This window comes from Aulonocara sp. 'chitande type north' Nkhata Bay, linkage group LG14, assembly GCF_057382095.1.
Source record: "Aulonocara sp. 'chitande type north' Nkhata Bay isolate Kocher_YH1m ecotype deep benthic linkage group LG14, A_spYH_male_GT1.1, whole genome shotgun sequence".
NCBI classification, from domain to species: Eukaryota; Metazoa; Chordata; class Actinopteri; order Cichliformes; family Cichlidae; genus Aulonocara; species Aulonocara sp. 'chitande type north' Nkhata Bay.
Genome location: NC_141357.1, coordinates 2,025,363 through 2,049,990, shown reverse-complemented (window position 1 = coordinate 2,049,990; position 24,628 = coordinate 2,025,363). Strand labels below are relative to the sequence as shown.

The following is a 24,628-nucleotide window of genomic DNA, read 5'->3' as shown; positions in this document are numbered from 1 at the left end:
AGAGTCAAAGTAATGTGTAATACATAAGCTTTGGTCATTGTTCATAAAGTCGTGTTTATCTCATTTAAGACCTGAGGATTTGTCTAATGTTCTGGTACATGACTGTAGCTCAGAGTAGATCATCCAGATCTTTCTGTGGATTGTCCTTAGCCACTGTTGACACTTTAAATGCAGAATCTTAAATCTTATTTCTTGGAATTTTGATTGGATATTTCATGTTTTGTTATTAATTAAACAAAGCATCTGTCATATCAGTGTTTATTGGAAGTTTACATAGCTGTACAGAACTTTTGGCTGTTATGTGTTTCAACATGGAATGGATTAATAAACATACAAGTGGTCATAACAAAAACAGAACACAATGTAAAAAATATGAAGACACGTGCAGATTCATTAGCAGTCTTTGGTCGCTCGGTATGCTGTAATGTGCAGTCTCAACATCTGCTTTTTAAAAAAAACGTGTAATTAAAATGAAATGTGAGATAGCACCCAGATCAGTGGCATTGGTGGACGTAGAGCGGACACAAAAACAGTAATGACAGTACAGTAACTCACCTATGTAGCTTAAATACAATAATGAATTTCGTAAGGGGTGAGTATCCTGGACCAGAGATATAGTCTGCCAGAGCAGCAGCACAGTGTGGGCTAAAGCAAGATGTCAGTTCTGCTCCTGAGTCCCACCTGCTTGGCTCTAACTGAACTGCATATGCATGGAGTACTAAAGATAATAAAACATAGTGGAATATGATTAAGGCTTGTCCTCGTGATCATCACTAACAGATTTATTTAGATTCATGATTATAATGTGGAAGTACAAAAAATATCAAATTTCTTCAGGCGATCATAGCAAAGCTCAATTTACAACTATCAATATGATAAAAACCACAGCTTTGAGAAGTTAATGTTTTTAGGGCTACGGCCCAAATCCGCTCTCTCTTTCAGTGATACAAAGGCCGCGTGATTGTTGCTTTTTCACTCTTTCAGGCACATTATCAAACATCTTTAGTGCAACTTCATTTTTTTTTTTTGGCTTACAAAAGTAAACACTCTTTTTGCATTTGAATTTCGTAAGGGGTGAGTATCCTGGACCAGAGATATACTCTGCCAGAGCAGCAGCACAGTGTGGACTAAAGCAGGATGTCAGTTCTGCTACTGAGTCCCATCTGCTTGGCTCTAAAAACTTCTGTAAGTTATAAAACGTACAGCACGTGTAGCTGAATGTGGCTCAGTCTCTGTGACATGGCTTTGTGCATGCCCATTAGTTCTTGATGAGGTAAAACAGCTGTATAGTGGTTTAAAGGACTGTCACCAGCTGGCAGGAGAACACAACCAGAATTTGTTCTGTCCACTTAGCAGCAACATGTAAAATGAAATGAAACAAACTCCTACATGACGTGACAGGTTCTCTCTGCACAGGAAAGAGTCCAGAGTCTAGGGGGGGTCGTGTGTTTTGGAGATGAGCTGAAGAGAATCTATCGCTCTGACTTGACCTTGTAGCGGAGGACAAGGTAAGTGGCCAGACGTAGGATGATGAAGAAACTTCCCAGGACAATAAAATCTACATAGAGCTTTGCATCCTCCACATCTAGCAGCTGCAGAACCTCTTCAGGCTGTTGGAACTTACACACCGGCCCTGGACACTCCAGCTCTGTGCGGTTCATCCCATAGATAGACAGGAGGACCCCTTCAAAGCCATACCTACGAGAGAGACGAAGTCTTATCTGTAAACAGCCCGGTCACAATAGCTCAAATATTGCTTACTGTTTCTGTAATAAATGCGGATGACTTTGGTAATCAGGCCCAGCCATCGAGGATTTGAATGCATCTTACAAATAGTTAGCATCCTATGAATAACTTTTGGACAAAAAATGCTTGAAAGGATCAGTCAGATACTTTATAATCTAAGTGTCAGTGTCAGCGCAGGTAGACCCTGTGGAGTGGAAAGTAGTGGACCCAAATGCACGAAACGTGGAAACGGAACTGGATTTTAACAAATGGCGTGCCTTTTATTGAGGCCGAAAAACAGATAAATGAGAAACTAATCACAAAAACCTAAACCGGGAAAACGAAATACACAAAAACCAGGAATTCTAGGAAATACATGAATACCTGAGACATGGACGGTTATCAGTGGATGATAAGCAGACGAACCGATGGGTAAGAAAGCAGAACACACATACACAGAGGGTAACGAGGGAAATACACAACAGAAGAAAGACACAGCTGAACCTAATCAGACACGACGAGACAGAAGAAGCAAAACAGAATAGACTCACACAGGACGCGGAACTATCACAATAAAACAGGAAACCAGAGATGCAGATTGACAGAACATAAAGAACAGAGGCAGAAACATGGGAAACAGAACCAAACCTACACTAGAGACATGACACACTAAACACGGGAGGCACAGGAACAAAACCTAAGAACTAGAAATCACTGAAACATAACCAGAAACTAACTGAAACGAAGCACATTAATAATCAAAAAGCACAAACACAGAGTCACCATGACTGCACAGAACCAGATGTAAATGTGTTAACAGTGTTTTACCATTAGTTATTTGTCCACTAATCTCCACTTATTACAGTAGGCTCAAGCATTTTGTGCTGGAGGGCAGCAGCTGGTGCTTCACTCGATGCTGCAGCAGCAAGCTTTGTGTTGCAGATTGTTTATATTTTTATGAGTGTGGTTTTTTATCCATATGAGATTGACATCCTTGTCTTAAGTTAACATGAATGACTGAAAGTGACCAAATTAAGCAAAACACTTAAGATACCAACTCTTCCAGGTTTTGGCAGCTGCTAAAGAAATAAAACATTCACAAATCATATATTAATCAGCCAAACTCAAATACTGTTAACTTCATAATCTTTGGGGCAAGAAAACATAGTTTTATAATTTTATGATTAAAGCTGAAAGTCTGCTCTTCAATCTTTTCTTAAATGCTTGATGTAAAATGTGCTGTGATGGTGTACAGACAGAAAAGCAATGTGTCATTCCTCAAAACCCTGTGGACCCGACTGAACCTGCAGCTGTTCCTCCCAGCGACACTCACCTGACATAGGAAACATAGGAGCTCCACTGCAGATACTTGGGGATTGTGTCAAAGTTGACAAAGAATCCAGAGAACAGCAGCACAGGGACAGCTGTAACAGGCCCTACAAATGTGGCTACCTGGGAGGTGTAGAGGATATACATCGTGTTACATCAGCCAAGAAAATGTGTATTAAACAATGCAAACATGCACTACCTGTAGTGAGGTGGAGGCAGCGCCAACCAACAGCCCAAGAGACTGGGCTACCAGGGCAGTGCAGGTGGACAGGGCTATGAAGAGCAGGTAGCGACTTGCCTCAGGAGGCTGCTCTGTCATCCAGTACACTATGCTGCAGTACATGATGGGGCAGATCACCTAAAATAACACGTTCATTAACTGATGTTTAGTAGAGGAACAGCGAGGACACCCTGTCACAGATGTTAAAGTGTGCTGCAGCTACACTCGCATCCAAACACAGAGCCCTCAGCTCCCGTGCCAGCCAATCACAATGACTGGAGTACTGCACAATGGTTTATTTAATAGATATAAATGTTGATGGATTTAATACAAATTAAGGTTGTACTCAATGACAATGATGGTCAGCAGGATCAAAAGTAGCTTTCCAAATCACTGTGACATTTACCTCGTTTCCATTTCAATCCATGATAACGCCCACGCATTACATCTGAGAACGTTTGAATCTGCCGCTCTACAGTGTAACCAATAACCGACACTTGGGTGACTTCTTTGACATGATGAGACCCAACAACAATGTTAGCAAACTAATCTGCTCCTACAACCTGCAAACACCATCTGCTAACACTAGAGTACAGTGTTGTGAAGCTAAGTGGATATATTTTGTTGTTTGTCAGCACTCAGGCCCTCAGTGAGTAAACCCACCAATCCAATCACAGCACTGCCAGCTCACCTGGAAGGGAATATCAGCCATGGTCTTGGCCAGGTAGTAGGCTTTCAGGCTGTACCAGTAGTTCAGATGCTCCCTCAGGAATACAGACATCTCCAGAGGAACTGCCAAAAGCCCAAAATGTTTACACACATTTATGAGATTTATCATAATAGTATCAACAGGGGAGGAAGTCCATAACCTCTCGATCATACTCACAGGTCAACACAGTAGGCATGAGTGCTCCAAACATGAGGAAGAGCATAGAGAAGAAGAGAAATCCAGTGTTGTTAAACACCCTGCTGGCATCATTGCCAATGTTGAGATAGAGCAAACCTATTAACACACCTATGCAGATGTGGGATATCACTCTGAGGTGGGTCAAAACCTGAGAATGGACGACAGCAGAGAAAGAAAACATCCATGATCAGGCTCGTTTCAGGTAAGAGCACATCTGATTTGTTCGTGACAGCTGTGATTATTGAAGCGATCCTTCCACCCACCTGGTCTCGACATACAGTTATGAAGGTTCTCTTGAAGAGGATGCAGAACTGTGTTAGCGTACTTGTGGCAAAGGTGTGGCTTTCTATGTGCCTGGCATCCTGGAAAAATGGAAGAAATGATCATCGTCAACTCAACACAAAGCATCCTGCAGTCAGAGCTGAATCAACTGGGTAAAAATAGAGCAACAGACCATTTTTATGGGTTTCTGGTATTGCCAGAACATATTGGTTCTACTTCCTGCTGTCAGTTTGTCTTTATTGACACAGCTAGCATAGTGGCCTGGTGATTAGCACCGTCGTCTCACAACAAGAAGGTCCCGAGTCTGAATCCACTGTCTGGCCTTCCTGTGGGCAGTTTGCATGTTCTCCTTGTGTCTCTGTGGATTCTCTCCAGGTACAGTTGCTGGAATTAGGTTAAACTGGTGATTCTAGGTTGTCCACAGGCGTAAATGTTTGTCAGTCTCGCTGAGTGTACCCTGCTTCCTGCAGACCATATCAGCTGAACTCTGTGTTCTTCTGTTGGGACTTTTGAGGTCTCTGCAGGCTTTGGTAGTTCTTGGTTTTTATAGTTAGCTAAGCTCTACCCATTTCCTGCCAGCCCTTATTTTTCTAGTATGACAGGTCCCAGTTTGGGTAATGGTTTCCTGCTTTGGTTCTGAGTTTAGGAAGCAACACAATCATCCAGAGAAACAGAAATGGACACAGCTAAGCTAAACTGTTAATGTGAAAGGACTGTAAATCAATCTAAGACTAAATGGCGAATGCCTTGATGCAGTGGGGCAGGGCCACATTCTTGTGGTTGGCAGGGCACAGCAATGGTTCAGAGGAGTTTGATTTAATTTTAAATGTAATTTTAAAACAGCAGTACAAACACTGAGAGATCTGCTGAGCATTGGTGCTGCATGTTTTCTGGTCATCCTGGAGAAGAAGTACCTGTGTTTATTGCACTGAATCACCCTCGTTTCAGTCATGACCACTAAGCTCCAGGAGTTTCTCGTCTAGGAACAGGTACTGCAGGAGCAAACTGCACCTAATGCACCCCACTCAGATAATGGTCAACATGGTTCTTTAAACTCTGTTGTAGTGATGTGTCGGTCACGAACGAAATGGCTCTTAGAGCCGGCTCCTTATCGCGAGCCGTGGGTTTTTTTTTCTTTCTTTCTTTCTCTCTCTCTCTCTCTTTTTTCCCGCTTCACTCCACAGCGAGCCTTGTGCTTTACGCTGAGCAGAGGGGGGAGGGGCGTTAGTTACACTCAGTAGCACAGGAACAGAGTGGGAGGGAGAGAGAGAGAGAGCAGGGACAACAACATCACATTAGAAAGGTATAGTAATCATCCACAACTATTTTCAGTTGCAGATGATAAAGGATTCAGAAAGTTTATTCATGCAGGTCCATATGACAGAGAATATGCATCTTCTTTTTGTTTTCATATTTTAATTTATATTTAATTGTGTTGTGGTTTGCAGTGTTTTGTGTTGTTTCACTTTAAATTTGTTTAAAAAGAAAAAGCTGAAAATTTAAATAGTTAAAAGTTGAAATGTGAATAGTTGGTTTTTGTATTATATGATTTATTTATTACATTTTATGTGGAGTGAATAAATAAAAGTATATTTACGGTGGCCCCTACAGACAAAGCACGTAAAAACTCCAAAACACGTACAAACACAACAGAAGTGCTCCAGGATGCTAGGGGGCAGTGTTGAGCTTTGTTACCTAGTGGCTACACAAGCCAGCAAGTACCAACGACCGGATTTGGTGTGTGGTAGTAACAGGTAAATGAACATATTTTAAATTATTTGAATATATATAAGTGCCTGTGTATAAATACACAAACAATACACACATGCTTTCAATTGTGTAATTTAAGTGATCTAGTAGCTCTGCTTTGGAAGTTCAGTTCATGCTAGAAATGTGTTTTGGAGTTTGTACGTGTTTTGTCTCTAGGGGCCACCGTATATATTTATATATAAACATATAAATAAAACCACTTTTTTTTTAACTTTAGTAATTCCTTTTGTGCATAATTTTATATTATTGTTAATAATAAATTAATTAAAGCAACAAAACAACCTGAAGAGCCAGTTCAGAGCCAAAAGAGTCGGTTCTCTAAAAAGAGCCGGAAATCCCATCACTACTCTGTTGCAAATAATCCTCTCCTTCCAGAACAAGCGTCAGCATGTGGTTCTGCTATGGAGGACTGGGTGGAAGAGATCAGGGACTTGTAGATCGGGCTAATTTTATTTATGATTTGGGCAGCGGGAATCTGTCTTCTAGATTGTTATAGCACCTCCATGCCGCTCCCCACTGGTTGTTGCTGCCTTTCAGCCTTCAGGAGCCCCCCCAAGAGTCTGAAGGCACTCTTGGGGGGGCTGTCCGCTCCAGCAAAATACCCTCACTGATAATACTGTGAGTAATAAAATAAATCAATAAAACAAAACGATTGACAAGAAGAGCGTACAGAGACTCTATAGTGGTCGTCTTGGTAGGGCAATATGTCCTAGCAAGTTTCTTCCTTGCTCGATGGCACTGCTGTCACTGTAACTTCTCTGCAGCACACTCTCCCATGTGTGGAATAGCATCTGTTACTTACAACGGGGCAGATTGTTGCACAGACTGATTGATTCTTCTCCTCTAAAGCACACATTCCACCTTGGACTGCTTCAAACAGCACCGGGTTCAGGTCTCCATACTCTCCTGATGCCACTTCAATGACTGAATCACAAGCAAAAGCAGAAAGACGTGAACAGAATGAACTCCCTGGAAATGCTGCTATCATGCAGAAAAGTTGGGGAACATGAACTAGCAATAACAGGTACTGTAAGGTGAACATACTGAAGTCTGCAGGGTTGTGGTAGGTAGGACAGTAGAGGCCGAGCGTCTTCAGATAGGGTATGAGGTAAGGGACGGTGCCTTTGTAGATGCACTGTCCCTGACTGAGGATGTAAAGCTGTGGAGCAAAAACATTCAGGTTTGACAAAAAGCAGCCTCTACAGAAGCTTACAGAACTGCAACTTATTTTTCTTTACATGGCAGTGGTGTATATTAAAAGGTGGAGATAGCTATGAATGATATCACCCACTGGTTCTCAGACACTTGGCTCCAAATACCAACATGGTGGCAGCCAAAACAATACGCTGAGGTTTCAAAATACAGCGTCTATGCTTCTGTCCATTATTTCCTCCTTCATTGGCAGATACACACCTTGTCAAACATCTCAAACAGTTTGGCACTGGGCTGGTGAATAGTGCAGATGATGGTACGCCCGCCCTGTGCCAGAGAACGCATTAGGGACACCACCTGGTAGCATGACACGCTGTCTAAGCCACTTAAAACACAGAGACAAGATCCATGAATACCGGTCTAAAAGAAACGGAAGAGTAGATAAATCACAATGACTTGCAGATTCACTCTGTCACATAAGAGTTTAGCTAAACATGAGAAAGCTTGAGGATGATATCTCTCTATTAAAAAAATCTGTCGTTATTGTATTAGCTTAGTAATTTTGGAAACATGTTTTCTCAGTTGTCTGCAGATTTTAAAGGAAACGGACACACTAATGATACACTACCATACAGGATGTACACCGTTTAAGCTCCGTCCTACAACCAGAAAACGTGGCTTTATGTAAAAACTGGAAAACTGCAAAAAATAACATAATTAATACATAAAGTAAAATAACTGTATGATTTTAATTGTTAATCTGTTAAATTTAGATAAGTCTATAAACCTTAAAGCTCCCACATAAATGTTACTATAATGGCTAGCCATAGCGGCTAGCTGCTACCATGTTGGTTCATGTTGCTATCAGTTAACTGCTAATAGTTTGACAACTAAAGCTAATGCTCTTGTTGCTGTTTACAACATCAGTGTTTTTCTTACATTTCTGTAATTGTTATTGAAGCTGCTGAAATGCACCGAATGGTTCTCTGGATAAAAGTTTATATGAGAAAAATCTAAGAATCCGAAACACAAACATGTGTAATGTTAGTTGAGAGGCTGGAAGATTGGATACCAAAATTGTACTAAGAGCTGGAATGCTAACAGCAACCTTTTGAAGTGCTGAATCTAGTAAGCTATTGTGTAAAACTGTCGGAAGCTCAGGTCTGCACACAAAGATGAAGGAAAGTACTGACATTTCATCTGTATTTGAAAATGTCTCGAGCAGCAGCTGCATTTGATATAAAGAAACATGACGAGAGAGAGAGGTGCGATTTAAAACCAGGTATTCCAGTTCTGACACTCACTGAGTCTTTGAACCAGCAGTCAACTATCAGCATGTGATTTTATGGAAGCACATCTCACATAATAAAAAGATATAATTTAGGTATACAATCGGCAACACATCATCTCCTCCCCGTTCACCTGGTGGGCTCATCAAAGAACATGACTGGAGGATTGTTAACCAGTTCGAGGGCGATGGCCAGACGTTTACACTGACCACCTGACAGTGAGCTGGTACGAGTGTGGGCGCAGTCAAGGAGCCCTAAAGCAGTCAGAATCTCGTTCACCTGAACAGAGAAGAGAGAAAGGCACAGTGCCGGATTTCACTGATTATCAAAGCACCAATAAAAAATGTCTTCTTTATATTTATATCTAAACAGGGAGAAAAAACATGAAAATGCTCGGCAGGAATAAGAATGTGGTGCTACATAACAAAATAGATGGTGAGTAATAAAATACTGCTTGTGGACATTATGAGTAAACTGGCTGGTTCAGTTTACAGCGCATGGTAAACTGCTCTCACCAGTTCCTTCTTCACATCCATAGTTTCATCCAGCTTTAAGTTGGCTGAAACCTGAGCAAAGAGAAAGTAGATCGCATTAACGTAATCACAAGCTAAAAAAAGCTACGAAACAAAACACAAAGCCAGGTTCAGATGCTACACAAAAGCAACGCTTCAAAATGTGCTCCGAGGCTGAGTTTACGGCTCACCATCATGGCCTCCCTGGCAGTGAGGTGTGGCAGCAGCATGTCTTCCTGCATGATGTAGCAGGACATTTTCCTGAAGGTCCTCAGGTCCCTGGGTTTCCCATTTACCAGGATCTGACCCTTCATCCCTGTTTCCCTGAGCAGCACGAAGGACAGATACCAAACATTTCACTGCCCAGACAAACTTTATTAATTAACTACACCTTATGTTTGTACCACACAGGCCTCATTTATGTCATCATAACTGTATCAGAGAGTCGGCTCACCTGTACCCTGCTAGAATGTTCATCAGGGTGGACTTCCCTGCCCCCGATGGTCCCATGATCCCTATAAGCTCTCTGCTGCAGAACCTTCCTGACAGGCACTTTAATAAGGCTTTGAAACCTGCAAATAAGTGACAGGGTATTCATGGGAATGAGCAGTGATATTATATTACTCCACAAGAACAAACTTTATGTAAGCATAATGCAAATACTCATGTTAAATAGGAGCTACTAGTTCCAAAAAAAGCCACTTGGAATAAAAGACTTCACCACTGCCCCCATCACCGAACAGAGCAGGAGTCCGTGAACACATATGACACAGATGAAAGTCAGTCTTGGGGCAGAGGAGGGTTGTAAAGTGGTTTGTAGATGCACAGCAACTGTGGCTAAATAACATAAATATTGAGTCCTCAATTAAACATGCATAGAAGGGTTTCCACTGAGATGTGAGCTGGTGGGGCCAGGTGTTCCCCACTGTGTTACAAGCCGGGGCATGAGAGGATCCCTACTTTCCCTAAACACCAGGGGCAAGCAGGGACAAGAAATGAAACTGTTCAGTTAGCTAACATATCCTATTTTTCTGCTGCTCTGTTCATCATTTAACACGTATAGGAACTGCTTAAAACTTTAAAAGAAATGTAAGCACAGGGGGAAATGTTTTGAGCTAATACAACAAGGTAAGAATTTGAGGTTCAATATTCCACCTTCCACTGATTATAACATAATTATAAAATAATGTCTTCAGAGCTACAATCGCACATTATTCTCTACTAGAAGTGGCTCATATGGAATAATATTAATACATGTCTGACAGTAAAACTGACCAGTAAATTCAGCTGGCAGATGCATCAACACTTACAGTACAAATATGGTTGGTTAAAGTGGATGAATGTCCTCTGCACTTTGGGATGGTGATGACTGATGATCCCCAGTAAACTTCCCACACTCCCAACTCTGGATTCACCGGGGTCACATTTTCTGAGAGGTTGATAAATGCTTTTCCCACTACACAATCTGACAGCCTCAAACACATTGTAAGTAACAGTTGCCTCAAGGCGCTTAATTTTAGGTCCAAGTTATAATGAATCTGAGATTGTTGTACAAATGAGCAGTAAAAACTGGCCCTTGCTTTTGACAGTAAGCTGTTATATTACAGTAGACTGTGCAGAATCACGTGTCAATGTCAAGTTTACCAGCATCAACATGGAGCACCAACTATGCTGTGGGTGAGGGTGGTTGTTTATGGTTCCTTATACAAGTCTCTCATAATTTAAAACAATTCTTCGATGTCTTCTAGTTTATGGCTGAAGTGATTATTGAGTGTTTTTGCTTTCATATGTGTTTCTCTCTGCTTTCTGAGTCTCTATACTAGTTTTTGAGCCATTTTCACTCACTATGTATTAATAGACCTCTCTGCATTGAATCATATCTGTTATTAACCTCTGTCTCTCTTCCACAGCATGTCTTTATCCTGTCTTCCTTCTCTCACCCCAACCAATCACAGCAGATGGCCCCGCCCCTCCCTGAGCCTGGTTCTGCCGGAGGTTTCTTCCTGTTAAAAGGGAGTTTTTCCTTCCCACTGTCGCCAAAGTGCTGCTCATAGGGGGTCATATGATTGTTGCTCTGCATGTATTGTTATAGGGTCTACCTTACAAGTCTTAAGGTGACAGTTGTTGTGATTTGGCGCTGTATAAATAAAATTGAATTGAATTGAATTTCATAATACCTTGGTTTCTTTCTAATTTTATTAATTTATTCTAGTATCCGCGGCACCATTTTTAGTGCGTGTTCCCTTAGTAAAGCTGTGACGTTGTCTTGTTATTCAGACAGATTTCTGGTTATGAGTTTGCGATCCCTGACTTTTCAGCAATCCACAGGACACTGAGCAGCACATCCCCAGTGTTATTGTTATCTGTGTCATCTTAAAATTCCTTATCTCTGTGTTCTGTAAAGCTTGTCATAAGTCTAAAGAGTGCATTTTCTTTATATTGCCCAGAAGTAAAGTTAATTAAACAACTCATGTGTTTTGTGTCTGTTTGAGTTCAAAGTTAAAAAATCATCAATCTTAAAAGGAACTCTCTGACTTACTGATTAGAAAATGAATTGTTTTGTTTTGGATGAAAATGTCTCTCTCTCTCTGGGTGGGGGTGAGTAAGGTGTACTGGGAGGCCAGGCATCCAGCAAAGACAAAGGTCGCAAAGGAAATGGCCTGCTGTCAGTTATATGTGAGGCCGGACACCAAAGAAGGAGAGAAGGACTTGTATTCATTGGCTGGAAAAGATGTGCAGCTTGTTTGGATGTTTAAGGATACAAATGGAAATGTAATAACACGTGAAGAGAGGCTGCTTAGAAATACAAGGAGGGCTTCAAGGAGCTGATGGTAAATGGCCTGTATTTGCATAGCGCTTAGCTGATGAATGTAGAACATAAGACAGGAAGAAAGATGTGCATTAAGACACGACCTGCCTGGACAAATGACCAACAAACTTTTGTACGAGTGTTAAAGACTGGTGGTGCAAATATTCTTGAGTGAGGTTGGTTCAGGAATCTTGCATTCAATCATAAATTCAGTATCAGATCTAAAAGTTAAGGCAGTGCATGCAAGAAAATCAAATACACATAACTTTTTATTTGTACTGACTAAAGTACATGCAGTAATAGCCATAGCATCTGTGTGTTAGTCTCTGTGAGCGATGTATGGTATGGATTGATCGGGGGTGTGAACAGGGTGGATCGTAGGGAGGGCAGCGTGTCAGAAACAATCAGCCTCGCCTCCTCTGTGTGACGGGGAAATAAGAAAAATCAGTAGCGATCAGGGTTACAACAGCTGGAAGCACACACTGCTGTCAGTGAATGTGTCAACGTTTCATCTTCTGGTGATTCAGTCGCAAAGAAACACACGAGAGAAATATTAGTGAAAAATGATTTTTTTTGTCAGCTGCAGAAAGCAGATAAACGTCCTGCCCAAATAAAGAGTCATAATTTACCCACGATGTGTGTTATTGTAGGCTATACCGCTGGCAACAAAATATTAACAGTTTAAATGAGTCTGCAAAACTACAGGAAATCATTGTCATTTATAACATGTGGAGGGTAGACCTCGTGCTGTGTTTGAGCCAGTGTCATCAAAAACGTGAGGAGACATACCCGTGACTGCACTGCACCTCATGCATCTTAAAGCTGACAGACAAGGAGAATGATTTATGTACCTGAGTATCACTACAATGCACAAAACTACTGAGCAGCCCATTATGACACAACCAAATCCAGTTATGTGTTTTCTATATATTAAATAATATAGATGCCTCTGCAGCATGACTGACAAGCTTACACAATACATTCAGAAACCTTCCCACCTAAACTGAAAGACTGAGTGCAGATTTAAACCACTTATTAATTATTTCTGTCAGCGTTGCAAAACCGTTATTTCCACATCTCCAGTATCAAATGTGAAACGTGCACCCTGCCGTTTACTGTGCAGCATGAATGCGCTGCACAGCAAACAGAGAAGACACAGGCCAGAGATTTCCTAACACTTTATGTCAGAGGCGCCTTTTAAGCCTGAAGGCAGCAAATATTTAACACACAGCGCGGTGACAAAAGCTGAATGACTGAATGGAGAAACAGAGAATGATTCCACATGAGCCGAGCGTTCACCGACTGAAGCAAACACAGACTTTACTTGGGTGAACACCCACCGATACTGATGTTGGTCCAAGTTTATTTTTGTTTTTGACATCCATTAAATAACTCTTATTATTTAATTTTATTATTATTAGTTTGAAGAAGTACTACCGTGTCCATCTACTGTGATGTCTCCCGCTTAGAAACAATGAATGATCTAGCTGTTCTCGACTTTTTAAGCATTGTGCTAGCTCGCTGTCTCTGGGAACACTTTTAGATACATGCGGTTTATTTTGGGGTTCATCCATCCACACATCTACTGTCTCGTGTCTTGATTTTGCCTTTTCACAGTATCTTTACTCAGTTAGAAACTGGTTAAAGTGGAAAACTGTATATAAAGGATGGTTAGAAGTCTGTTACCTCTCCTCCTCCAGCACGGTCCCTCCCGAATGGTGTAGGAGATGTTGATGAACTCCAGGTCAACAGCTGAGCGTCGGGGTAGGTGGGTGAATCGCTGTGCCTCAGTGATCTGGTTCTCAACCTTCTTCAGGTGGGTCAGCATGGATACCTCCTGTTGTGGCTGAGGCTGAGCAGCAGGCTGGCTGTCACCATTACATATGACCACCTCCTCCATAGGGAGGCTAACAGAGTCAAGTTCCAGTGCCTTATTATCCATATTAGATCACAGACTGTGGGTGGAGGAGTGTGGGGAGGAAAGAGACGAGACAAAAAGGAGAAGGGAGGTCATTCACGGTTCAACAGTCTAATTTTACAGGTGAGGTTTTGTGCTTGAGTTAAGTTATCTATCAACGCTGAAACAACAGAACAGCAGAGAAGCTGAGCCAGCGAGCAGCTCTGCTCAGAACAGAGACGATGTTTTTGCCCTTTTCACTGCTGGCTTGCACACTGTTTCAGTTTCCCATCCACACTGCTGTGAATTATGAGGCCAGCAACCAGCTAAAAATAGGCTGACCAATTCATGAAACGTTATTGGTGCTTAGGCAACAAGGCCTACCTGGATAGGGTCAGGTAAAAAAATAAATCAGCGATGTTATACCACAGAAATGTACCTGGTTAGGTTTACATCAGGACTTGTGTCATAATCCATAGTAAACCTGTATGTTAAAGGAGCATGTTGGGAGTGACAGCCACTAACGCCACTGCACCAGCACAAGTCACAACATGGCACAAACACAGCACTGGAAGCATTCTTCTGATGGTGTCATTCCAAACATCTGAGGTTGTATAATGTTCATTATTTATAAAGATTTGCTTTATGTGAATGGGTTACATTTAATTAGGCATAGAGATATAATTATGACTGAGCCTGGAATATCATCTACAAGAGAGTTAAAAAAAATTGAATATGCATCAGAGAGCAGGGCCAGGGAGTCTTCCTCTTCCTCCTCACATGTATTCATCATCAAAAAATGGGGAAAAACAGAAGTCAGAACATAAAGAAGAAAGCAGAAAGAAAGCAAAGTGTAAATAAAAATATTCATCAGTTTATTGTTAATCCTGATGTGTTCAATTCTGGATTTGCATTTAGTTCTTACTTTCATGGCCTTACGAGGTGACGCCCTAACCTATATTATCAATCTACTCCCGCCCTCGGTCTGCAGATACGGTTCTTTTGATCCCAAACATGCAATTCAATTCAATTCATTTTAATTCAATTCAATTCAATTCAATTTTATTTATATAGCCATCTGCTGTGATTGGTTGGGGTGAAAGAAGGAAGACAGGATAAAGACATGCTGTGAAAGAGAGACAGAGGTTAATAACAGATATGATTCAATGCAGAGAGGTCTGTTAACACATAGTGAGTGAGAAAGGTGACTGGAAAGGAAAAACTCAATGCATCATGGGAATCCCCGGCAGCCTACGTCTATTGCAGCATAACTAAGGGAGGATTTAGGGTCACCTGGTCCAGCCCTAACTATATGCTTTAGCAAAAAGGAAAGTTTGAAGCCTAATCTTAAATTAGAGATAGTGTCTGTCTCCTGAATCCAAACTGGAAGCTGGTTCCACAGAAGAGGGGCCTGAAAACTGAAGGCTCTGCCTCCCATTCTACTTTTAAATACTCTAGGAACAACAAGTAGGCCTGCAGAGCGAGAGCGAAGTGCTCTAATAGGGTGATATGGTACTACAAGGTCATTGAGATAAGATGCGTCTGAAAAGTAAGAGTGTGTCCAAAAACTTTGCTCCAAAACTCTGAAACAGCTCGCCACCCTCTCTTTTGCACCCTGTAACGTCCCTAAAAGTTAATGTGTGCGTTCCGGCTCTGCTTTGAGTTTTGTTGTTTCACAGGTTCACGCGTGTGTGTGTTCATTCTTGCACAAGCTTTGATTAAGTAATTTCTTTATTTCTTTATTTGTTGAGATCCCTGTATTAATTAGGGGCTGATTTCTTGCTCTGAAAAGCACTAATAAATAAATGTTACTTGCTAGGTTATATACTGCTAAGTACTTCTTTGTAAATACTTTCATTTTACGTAAAGTACATGGAAATTCAATTTAATTCTAAGGAAATTAAAGCCTTAGTCCTGAGCGGTGTTATAAAATGTTATTAATAATATTATTAATGCTTCAGGTTCAGCAAGAGGATACTGATAGTTTGCAATCAGTATGAATTTTGTATTTGTAGCAGCTAACAATTAGTATGATCTATTAATCTCTCAGGTTTATATTTTATTAATACTTTCAGTCTTTTGATCTATGTAATGTGATGCAATTAATGTTCCATTTTAATGTTGAAGTTAACTAATCTATGAGTTGTGTTTTTTTAAAGTCCATTTCCCCAAACGCGAGAATCACACAGAAATAATAAAAAAAAATGATGGTTAGTAACAAAGACTGTCTCATCCACTTGGTTTATATCAATCTGTCTTCTCAACATTGACACTCATGCAAATTAGAAATGTCAGGTGATTATTTTAATACTTGCTCTTCCAGGCAGTGATGTTGATCCAGTCTGCAGCACGTATAAAATGCCTGTAATTCCACTTCCTCTCCACTATCAGTTATAACATAAATTACATCCTGGTTGTTCCTCAAAGTTTCATGGCAGGTTTGTGAGCTTTATATTAATCATATCATTTCCTTTTGATGCATTTCAGCCCATGATGAATTATATCTTTGTGTTAAAGTTAAGATAATCCCGGGATCTGTAACAACAACAAGTTCTGGATCACAACAAGTATCAACATTTCTTTTAATTTTCATGTCATCTCTACAGAGGAAATTTCATGAAACACTGTAGTATCTAAAAACTACGCTGCAGATAAACAGTGACTCCCAAAGTATCCAAAACTAATACGAGGGTTTCTTCCTGCTACAGTAGGTGTCACCATGGCAACTGACTGGTGAAAAAAACACCACCCACAACTGGTAACAATGGGTGCTTATGAGCTGGCGTTCATCCCCATGGTAACCAAAGGAGGTGATGCTGAAGACGAGAGACCACAAAATCAGCACTTACTGATTTCCTACATAATGAATTTATCGACCAATCAGTTCCAAGAATTATTAGATTAACCGTGTTCCTATTTTTTACCTGTTGGCTACATTCAGTTAAGTTTTATTTATCTGGTGCAGTTGCTTCAGCCTGTATCATGTTTTTAACCTCTCGATATTTTTCTGATATTATAGTTTGTAAAATCAGCTCCTCGGCTGCTGGTAGACCGTTCTATGACCGGGTTAGGTTAATTAGGTTCTGCCAAAAACCCGCCCTTTGATCTGAACACCACATTAGGAATATTGTAACTTATTGGGAAACCCTGGGCTGAGTGACCAGTTGATAAACACCTTTATGTGACCACATGATTCCTGATGTTAATGAAGCCGTATCCAGAAAAAGAAAATATATGTATGCTGAACTTGCTTTGTAGTACATGTACTTGGAGAGCTACGTCATGTCAACAACAGGTTTCCTGTGTAGTTTGAAGTAAGTGCCCAGTTTTGATTAGTTATCTGTGGACAACAAGGAATACCCACACTATCCTAGAAAGGTATTACAGCAAGACTGTAACGTTCATTTTTTCCACTACCAAATTTGTTTTATTGGATTGTTGATCCAATTCCCCTTCATATGGTTTAGTGCAGTGGTTCCCAACCCCGGGGCCACGGACCGGTATCAGTCGTTTGGTACCGGGCCGTGAGAGTTGAGGCTTGGGTGTGAAATCTATGGTTTTCAGGATTTTTATCGGTTTTTAGCTTTAACTTGGTTTCCCTGGGTCTTTTCTCGTGTGTTATGAATAAATCTTCTTCTTTTTTTTACCGGTACTGGTTTGTATTTATCTGCGACACCTTAAAGGCCAGTCTGTGAAAACATTGTCGGACGAAAAAGGTTGGCGATCACTGGGTTAGCGCACTAGAAAAGCTTTCTGACAGAAGGTAAAGATCTCCCGTGTGCAATAACCTTATTCTCAGTTGTCAAAGTTGAGATCACTTGGGTGATAAGTCTCAGCCCGTCTGAAGCACTGACAGTAAAGACAGAATCAAGGGTTGCTTATGCTGCCTTGTTTTAAACGATCTCGCAGCGTTGCAGTTTGACTGTTTGAACACAGATAGAGATCCCTGTGTAATTAACACTGTTTTTCTGTCCAGATCTTAATTCCATGTTACAAATACCAGAAATTAGATGAAGAAGATTGATGCTAATCTTACAACTGTATTCTATGAAGTAGGACACCGAACAATAGCTTGGTGTAAGTTCTGAAATCAGTGAGAAAAAACTGTCCTGGGTTACTCCAGAGCGTTCTCACTCCCGAGGCGTAACATGTCGACGTTTTGTCACGTCCCGCGGCGTTCCTGAGGAACGCGAAAGGAGACCTTCGGCGTTCTTATGGTACGCAGCGGGTTATGGCTGGAATCCAGTGCAATGACGCTCCCGCGGGAGTAGACGTTCCAGCCCTGTATTCCAGCCCTAAACCTAACCTTATCCCTAGCCCTGACCATAACCTTATTCCTGACCTTAACCAGGACTTTAATGATGTTAAATAGCGTGTTTCTAAGCGATTTGAAGAAAAAGAGCGAACATGTGTAGGTTCAGTCCAGACGGTTCTCATATTTCCTCTTTTTCCGAGGTCGTCATTTAGGAACGTGGTGGGTAGCCGAAAACGTAATATGGTGACGATTTGTCACCTAGCGTAAAATGTTACGCTTTGGGAGTGAGAACGGGTTGGTTACTCCTAAGACGGTTGGCTGCTTTACTGAATACTGCTTCATATTTCCAACTGATATTGCTTTTGTTCAGTTTTGTACATAATGCATCGCTATTCTAAAACACACCAGGACTCACATTAGCCAGAACGTTTTTGATTTCACCATTCAAAAACCTGAAGTACAACGCTGCCTCTGACTGTCTCCCATTCATTAAGCCAAGTATAAAACAAGACATGGCTTGTATGTTTCTTCAGTAAGATGTAGAAGTATTGCTGTTGTGCTCTGAAGTATTACTTGAGGAGCGCAAAAGCTATTGATTTAATCAGTGACAACTGATAATTCAGTATAACTAAGTTGGAAATGTCCTGAATAGATTTTCTTGTGATTATTAGTTCATTAGTCTAGATTAAATGTAAACATCTGTACATTTCATGGGAAAAGACAGCTTAGGCACGACCAGCGTCACACAAAACCCACTTCTACTATCCATGCAGAACTTTAAGCAGCAGAAATATGCAATCTCCTGACGTGACTAATGATCACTGAAACTGAGATACGTCTAATCTACTTTGTTCTGCACACACAACTGTAAAAATGGTTCCCAAGTCTGAGGTGGTACAGTAATTTGTCCTTTTTGAGACAGAAGCCTCATTTAATCACTCATGGGGTTCTTAATCCGCTTGGGGATTAAAATGAACTTTCTTTTATTTCCTTGATCTGCAGGAGGGGCTGTAGTTACTGCCTTGGGAAAAATCTGCAGAGTCAGGCACACTACCAAGCACCCAACCGAGGTAACGTATGGGAATCGACTGCTCCTCTACGTGCCTTCCACGCACATGGGAGAAACCAGAGGTCTTGGTGTCAAAGGGTACAAATGAGAAATGAGACATGTTATGTATGCCAACGTGTCACGAGTCAGCTTGGATGGTCCTGTACCGCTCTGGAGAGAGGGAAGGTCCACGGAGGGAAGAGAGGATAAGGAAAGAACTCCATGACCTGGGATTAGACTGCTTTAGATTATCTACTGTACTGCTGTTACACTTTTTTCTGACTCCAAGGCTTACAGTTAGATGAAATAACTCTCGCTCTGCAGGCCTACTTGTTGTTCCTAGAGTATTTAAAAGTAGAATGGGAGGCAGAGCCTTCAGTTTTCAGGCCCCTCTTCTGTGGAACCAGCTTCCAGTTTGGATTCAGGAGACGGACACTATCTCTACTTTCAAGATTAGGCTTCAAACCTTCCATTTGATAATGCCTGTAGTTATGCATTATCAAAACCCTTTCCTAGAGTCTCCTGTCTGTACCACATAATTTCTCTAAAAACTCTACTTTCAGGATGTTCCACTTTATTCATGCTTTGTTAGCCTTTGGCTTTGTTATAGCTTCAAGGTGACAATTTTTTGACTCACCATTCAAAAGCATGTGTGGAGCACGAAAAAATAGTAATCAAAGTCTCTAATCAATGATATACATAAGTGAAAAGTACACAAGTATCTTTTCTTTGTAGGAAAACTCATATCTTTAATAACACTCCAATAAGTGTCAGTGAATTTGTTTTGAGCTGGTCTACTGTAGTCTGCTTTTGTTGCCTTGAGATTGCAGGTTAAATCTAAGTGGTTTTTCCTCCACGTGCTGGTCCTTCTGACCCCGGGATGATGGATTGCCTAGTTGGCGTTGATGAACCTTGTTCTGCTAATGAGAACTTTCAGCAGGTGAGGACTGCCTCATGCGCCGCTGCACTGAGAACGAGGTGAAGTACACCTACACGATGAGAAACTCACTGGAGAGAAAGACTTTTTATATGTATCGGGAAACAAATCACACCAACAACTGTCTAAAAATAATTTGTATTATAATATTAAGGAGACAATCAGATGACCAAGGACTTAGCAACAGCGAGAAGTAAAAACTCTTTTAACTGTGAGAAACGTGCAGCCACAGCAGGTTCAGAGACGGACTTTTCATACTTGAGAGGAAACAGACAGACAGATGGTTTAACTGATTTTTATCATTGGGCTTCATGGATAAACACAACTGGGTATCACCTGCATAGCAATGCAAAGCAATGACAAAGTTTGGTGTGTTCTGTAATAATAATGTTTAAGGAAGTAAGAAGTAATGTAAAAAGTGCAGGTCCCAGCACAGAACCTTGTGGAATCCCATGACTAACATTTGCACTCATGAAAAATTGTGTGTGGTTGTTTTTAAGCACACGACACTTCCAACACCCATGAACACCACTACAACCACACATACAGAGAGAGAGACCCAAAGAACCAAATAGTGGTGCAAACACATAAACAGACTCGAAACATAAAGAAATTGAAAATGACAACAAAGAGAACAAAACAACAACAAACTGAATCAAACAGTGATGGAGAAATGACCGCAGCAAAGCTGGATCTGTTTGCCTCATAATCCATCCACATCTCACACAAGCAGATCAACCCATTAAAAATAAATAAAGCTTTTAATACATGGCATTACACTTGAGCCAACGAGCATTGTAACACCCATCTGTGGTTGAAATGCCAAAGTACTTGTACTATTGCTCCTGTCTCCTACAAGCAGACATATTTTCTACCAGGGCTGATTAAACGATCTGAGTTCTCTTTTTTAATAATGTAAGACTTGCAATTAAAGATATCAAAACTTTAGTGGATAAAAATGTCACTTTCTATACAGTAAGGATAGTTCGCATTATTGCACATGAACAAGTCGTCGAAGAGAAAGGAAAGAGTACTACTAAAAAAGCCACAACAGCTTTTCTGTGTGTTGCATCTCTGTGAAATATGACAGATCCTTACATCTGCTGGAAAAACAGGATTTCTCTTTGGAACTTAAACATGGTCGGATTGTTCTGCTAAAGCTTATAGTAGAGCAGGCTGTTCTTACATGACATGAGAACAGTGACCATAAGGATAAGTTCCAACCCAAGAAAGTATGTTAATACTACTGATCTCCCATGACTTTGAAAGAATGAGAACTAAATCACTGAAAAGGCTTTGGCTGAGAAAAAAAACATGAAAGCTTGTGCACATTCCTACAGTTACAGCACAGAGAGGCTGATAAGCTATAATAATTTTTACATGTAGGGACTTGAAATTATTTGAGTGAAAACATGAATATGAATCTTCTTTTTTCTTCCTGTAATATGAGAAAATTCAGCTAATCAATTTACTTCTAAGCAAACTTGTTTTCTTTCAGGGCTTCACTTCAGTTTTTACCCAACAGTTCATGTTTGAGCTGCTTTTCCATCCATATCCGTCTTACACTTACCCAATTCAGGGTTGCAGGAGCGCTGCAATTTCACTAAGATTGAGTTCAAATATTCTTCCACCAGTTTTCCTTTCTGTACTTGCATTTCAGTTGCAGATTCAGACAAGTCAGTGTTTAGCTTCCATCTATGATTTTAGCTGAAACACATTAATGAACAAAATATACATCTTATTTTGAAAGTTGTATCCAAGTTTGCATTACTTCCCTGATTAGTACATCCTTGCTGAGCAACATGTTAGCATAACTGCAATTATTGTAAGCAGGAGTAATAAAAATACATAAACTGTGTTTTCATACGTTTTGATTTTCTTTAAATGTTTCTGACCAGGTTTGACTCTAAATGCAGAGTCGGTGTACAAACCGATGCAGCTTAAATTCATGGTAAGGCATCAATAAACCACAATATGTTATTCAATGAAGAGAAATCACCTGACATGCCACTGATACACAGGTATCGTCAGCTTGTTGTCTGTAGATGCAAATCATTAAATATACTAAAATTTTTGTAACAGGCTTTGTTGTAGAACAAAATCTGCTTATTGTCACTAATGTTAGCTATTGATTATGTTAGACACAGGTTAGCTTTATGAAGCAGGATAAAACTGTCATTTTTGGCTAGGCCCATTCAAAATACAATGCTCTAGCTAAATGTTACACAATACCAACCCGGTTCAAAAAGACATTTTAAGTATTTTAAGTAAGCTTTAATATAAAGAGTGCAACACAGATTAAGACATGGGCAGCCTGTCAGCAGGAGACACGGAGAGAAGAGGGCAAACAAAAAGCTTACAATGACTGCTGTCGGGTGACTGTCCTTCTCGGTGTCTGTCAGTATGTTGTTATCTCTCCGGCTGCAGCATCCACTACCAAACACCTTCCAGTCTGCCGCATCTACAGCATCTCTGCACGCTGAGCAGAGCAGAGCAGACTGGGAGGGGAGGGGTGGGGCCTGGTGAACTGATGGAGGAGGGACACTGGATCTGACAGGGGAGGAAAATTCTCCTTTACTTCGTAGAAACGTGGATTTCTGCATTTCTAAGCTTTATCATGAGAGACAGGTGCCGGCTTATGTTTCTGTAACCCACATTTCCAAAGCCTGTAGCCTTATTTTACACTAACCCCTGCTTCACAATGTGCAAAGTGAAGTCATTGGGAAGGTAAAGAGATGATTTAAAGATGATTTATGGTATTTGCAGGTCCTGCTGAACACTAAACAGTAGTAGCCTGTAACTGTGCAGCCTACGTATAATGTAGAGATACAGCAGATGCCACCGTATCTACTGAGTGAAAGTCAAGGATGGGAATTTTTCAGAGTCTTCAAAGATGTGACAAGTACAGCAACAATGGATAGTCTTAAAATCAAGAAATCATTATCTAAAAAGTGCATTTTGTATTTACTCAGGTTATCTTTGCCTAATATTAAAATTTGCTTGATGATCTGAAATGTGAGTGTGACAAATGTGCAAAAAGAAAGAAAGAAAGTGTCAAATACCTTTTCACAGCACATCCCTCTCTACCTGGGACATGCCCTGAACACACCTGGTGTCAAACAGGGACGACGGGGCCCTTCAGACGTGTTGCTTCACTCCCAACAGTGACGAGATTTAAACACAACAGAAAAAAAGGCGACTTGCAAAGAGACATTTTGAAAACCTGTGTTTACAAAGTGAATGAAAACTTTATTGACTGAGTCAATTTCAGGTGAGAAGTTGCATTTCCACACTCTGCAGTTAAGATTTGTTTTCAACACCGTCATACAAAGGACGCACCAGGAAAATGACTAAGGCTTCCCCTAAAAAGAAGCGAATACTGAGAGATTAGCTCATTTTTGATAGGAGCAAGCTATGCAAGCAGTCATTGTTGCTGTGTGTTACTTTGGACACTAAATGAAGTTTAGAAGGAAGAGTAAAAATCCACACATGTATGTAATCTGTCAAATTCTCCTCATAAAACAACATATACATTAAATATTTTCTGTAAATCCTTGTAGAAAACACTGGTCACAGTTTCCAGGCTTATGTGTCCTCTGTACCCTCATAAAGATGTAACATGTGAAAATGTCACTCAACAAGAGTCTGAAAATAGTTTTGTACTAACTGTCATAAAAGTAATAAAAAATATTTATTTAGTAAAAACTTACAACCCTATTTAAGTAATGTATCATTCAGTTTTTAAATGCACATAGAGTACCCAGTATTAGTAGATCATTATATAGAATCACAAACATGATTTTATTGATTGATTCATGAGTCACTTTAATGCTGTAGCTAGATATTATTTTATTTAATACACTTACTGATGCAATAATACATCAACATATAGCAGTACACCTATAGTTTTAAATCTGTAAAATTATAAGTAAATGAATGCTGTGGTGTATAAGCTACAGTATTCAAGTCCAAAATATTGGGGGGAAGAAGAACAGCATTACTGCACCACTGTATTCCATCATAGATCCTGTTCATGCTTTCACGACGCTCTAGTCCAGTGGCAGTGATAGCGATGACAATGGTGGGTGTGGTGGGAGGATCTTATTTCATAGTTGATGGTGCCAGCCCGATTTCTCCTCTTCCAAACCATCAGGCAGCTCACACTAGGCGGATTTCTGTCCGCGTCTGGTGTGGATGGAGTGCTGCTGACCTCAAATGAGGATCTAATCGGGTAGTGTAAGAAACACAGGGTCTACAGAGCTAGCAGAGATGACAGAGTCTGGAGATGAAGGAGAGGTCACCAAGGCAGTTAAACTCCAGTGGCTGTGCCCCTTGAGTTCACTCCAATGAGACTGTGGGGCTGCACTGGTTTACCTGCTTATTCAGGTCATTGTGTCCTTGCCTGGCAAAAGCTAGGTGGTTGTCTCTGTTTTCAAGAATTCTTCAGACTCCCTTTGTCAAAAAGGGGCCGGAGGCCGGTAACTTGAACTGAACCC

At 40.7% G+C, this 24,628-nt stretch overlaps 1 protein-coding gene across 2 annotated transcripts; it reads right to left on the bottom strand.

Moving 5' to 3' along the window:
* Positions 1–244: 244 nt before the first annotated feature.
* Positions 245–22,603, bottom strand: LOC147313853 (ATP-binding cassette sub-family G member 4-like). 2 transcript variants are annotated; one of them, XM_086260554.1, is made up of 16 exons: positions 22,493–22,603; positions 21,703–21,839; positions 13,682–13,950; positions 9,641–9,758; positions 9,378–9,510; positions 9,190–9,240; positions 8,808–8,953; positions 7,647–7,770; positions 7,278–7,392; positions 7,036–7,157; positions 4,445–4,543; positions 4,161–4,329; positions 3,966–4,066; positions 3,254–3,412; positions 3,059–3,177; positions 245–1,698 (listed from the first exon to the last, which is right to left on the bottom strand). In XM_086260554.1, exons 3-16 carry the CDS (start codon positions 13,935–13,937, stop codon positions 1,473–1,475), a joined length of 1,938 nt encoding a protein of 645 aa, XP_086116680.1. In that variant the 5' UTR covers positions 13,938–13,950; positions 21,703–21,839; positions 22,493–22,603; the 3' UTR covers positions 245–1,472. The 2 variants fall into 2 exon arrangements, with proteins under 2 accessions (XP_086116680.1, XP_086116681.1); XM_086260555.1 differs by lacking the exon at positions 21,703–21,839 and having other exon boundaries at positions 22,493–22,588.
* Positions 22,604–24,628: the final 2,025 nt, after the last annotated feature.

Bases quoted from the DNA above. Each gene is read 5' to 3' on its own strand.
- LOC147313853 (XM_086260554.1), bottom strand. From the start codon at position 13,937: ATGGATAATAAGGCACTGGAACTTGACTCTGTTAGCCTCCCTATGGAG. The intron at 9,241-9,377 runs GTGAGCCGTAAA...CTCTTTGCTCAG, and splicing joins CTGCCAGGGAGGCCATGATG to GTTTCAGCCAACTTAAAGCT. The intron at 4,544-7,035 runs GTAAGTAACAGA...CCATTTTTCCAG, and splicing joins GTGCAACAATCTGCCCCGTT to GATGCCAGGCACATAGAAAG.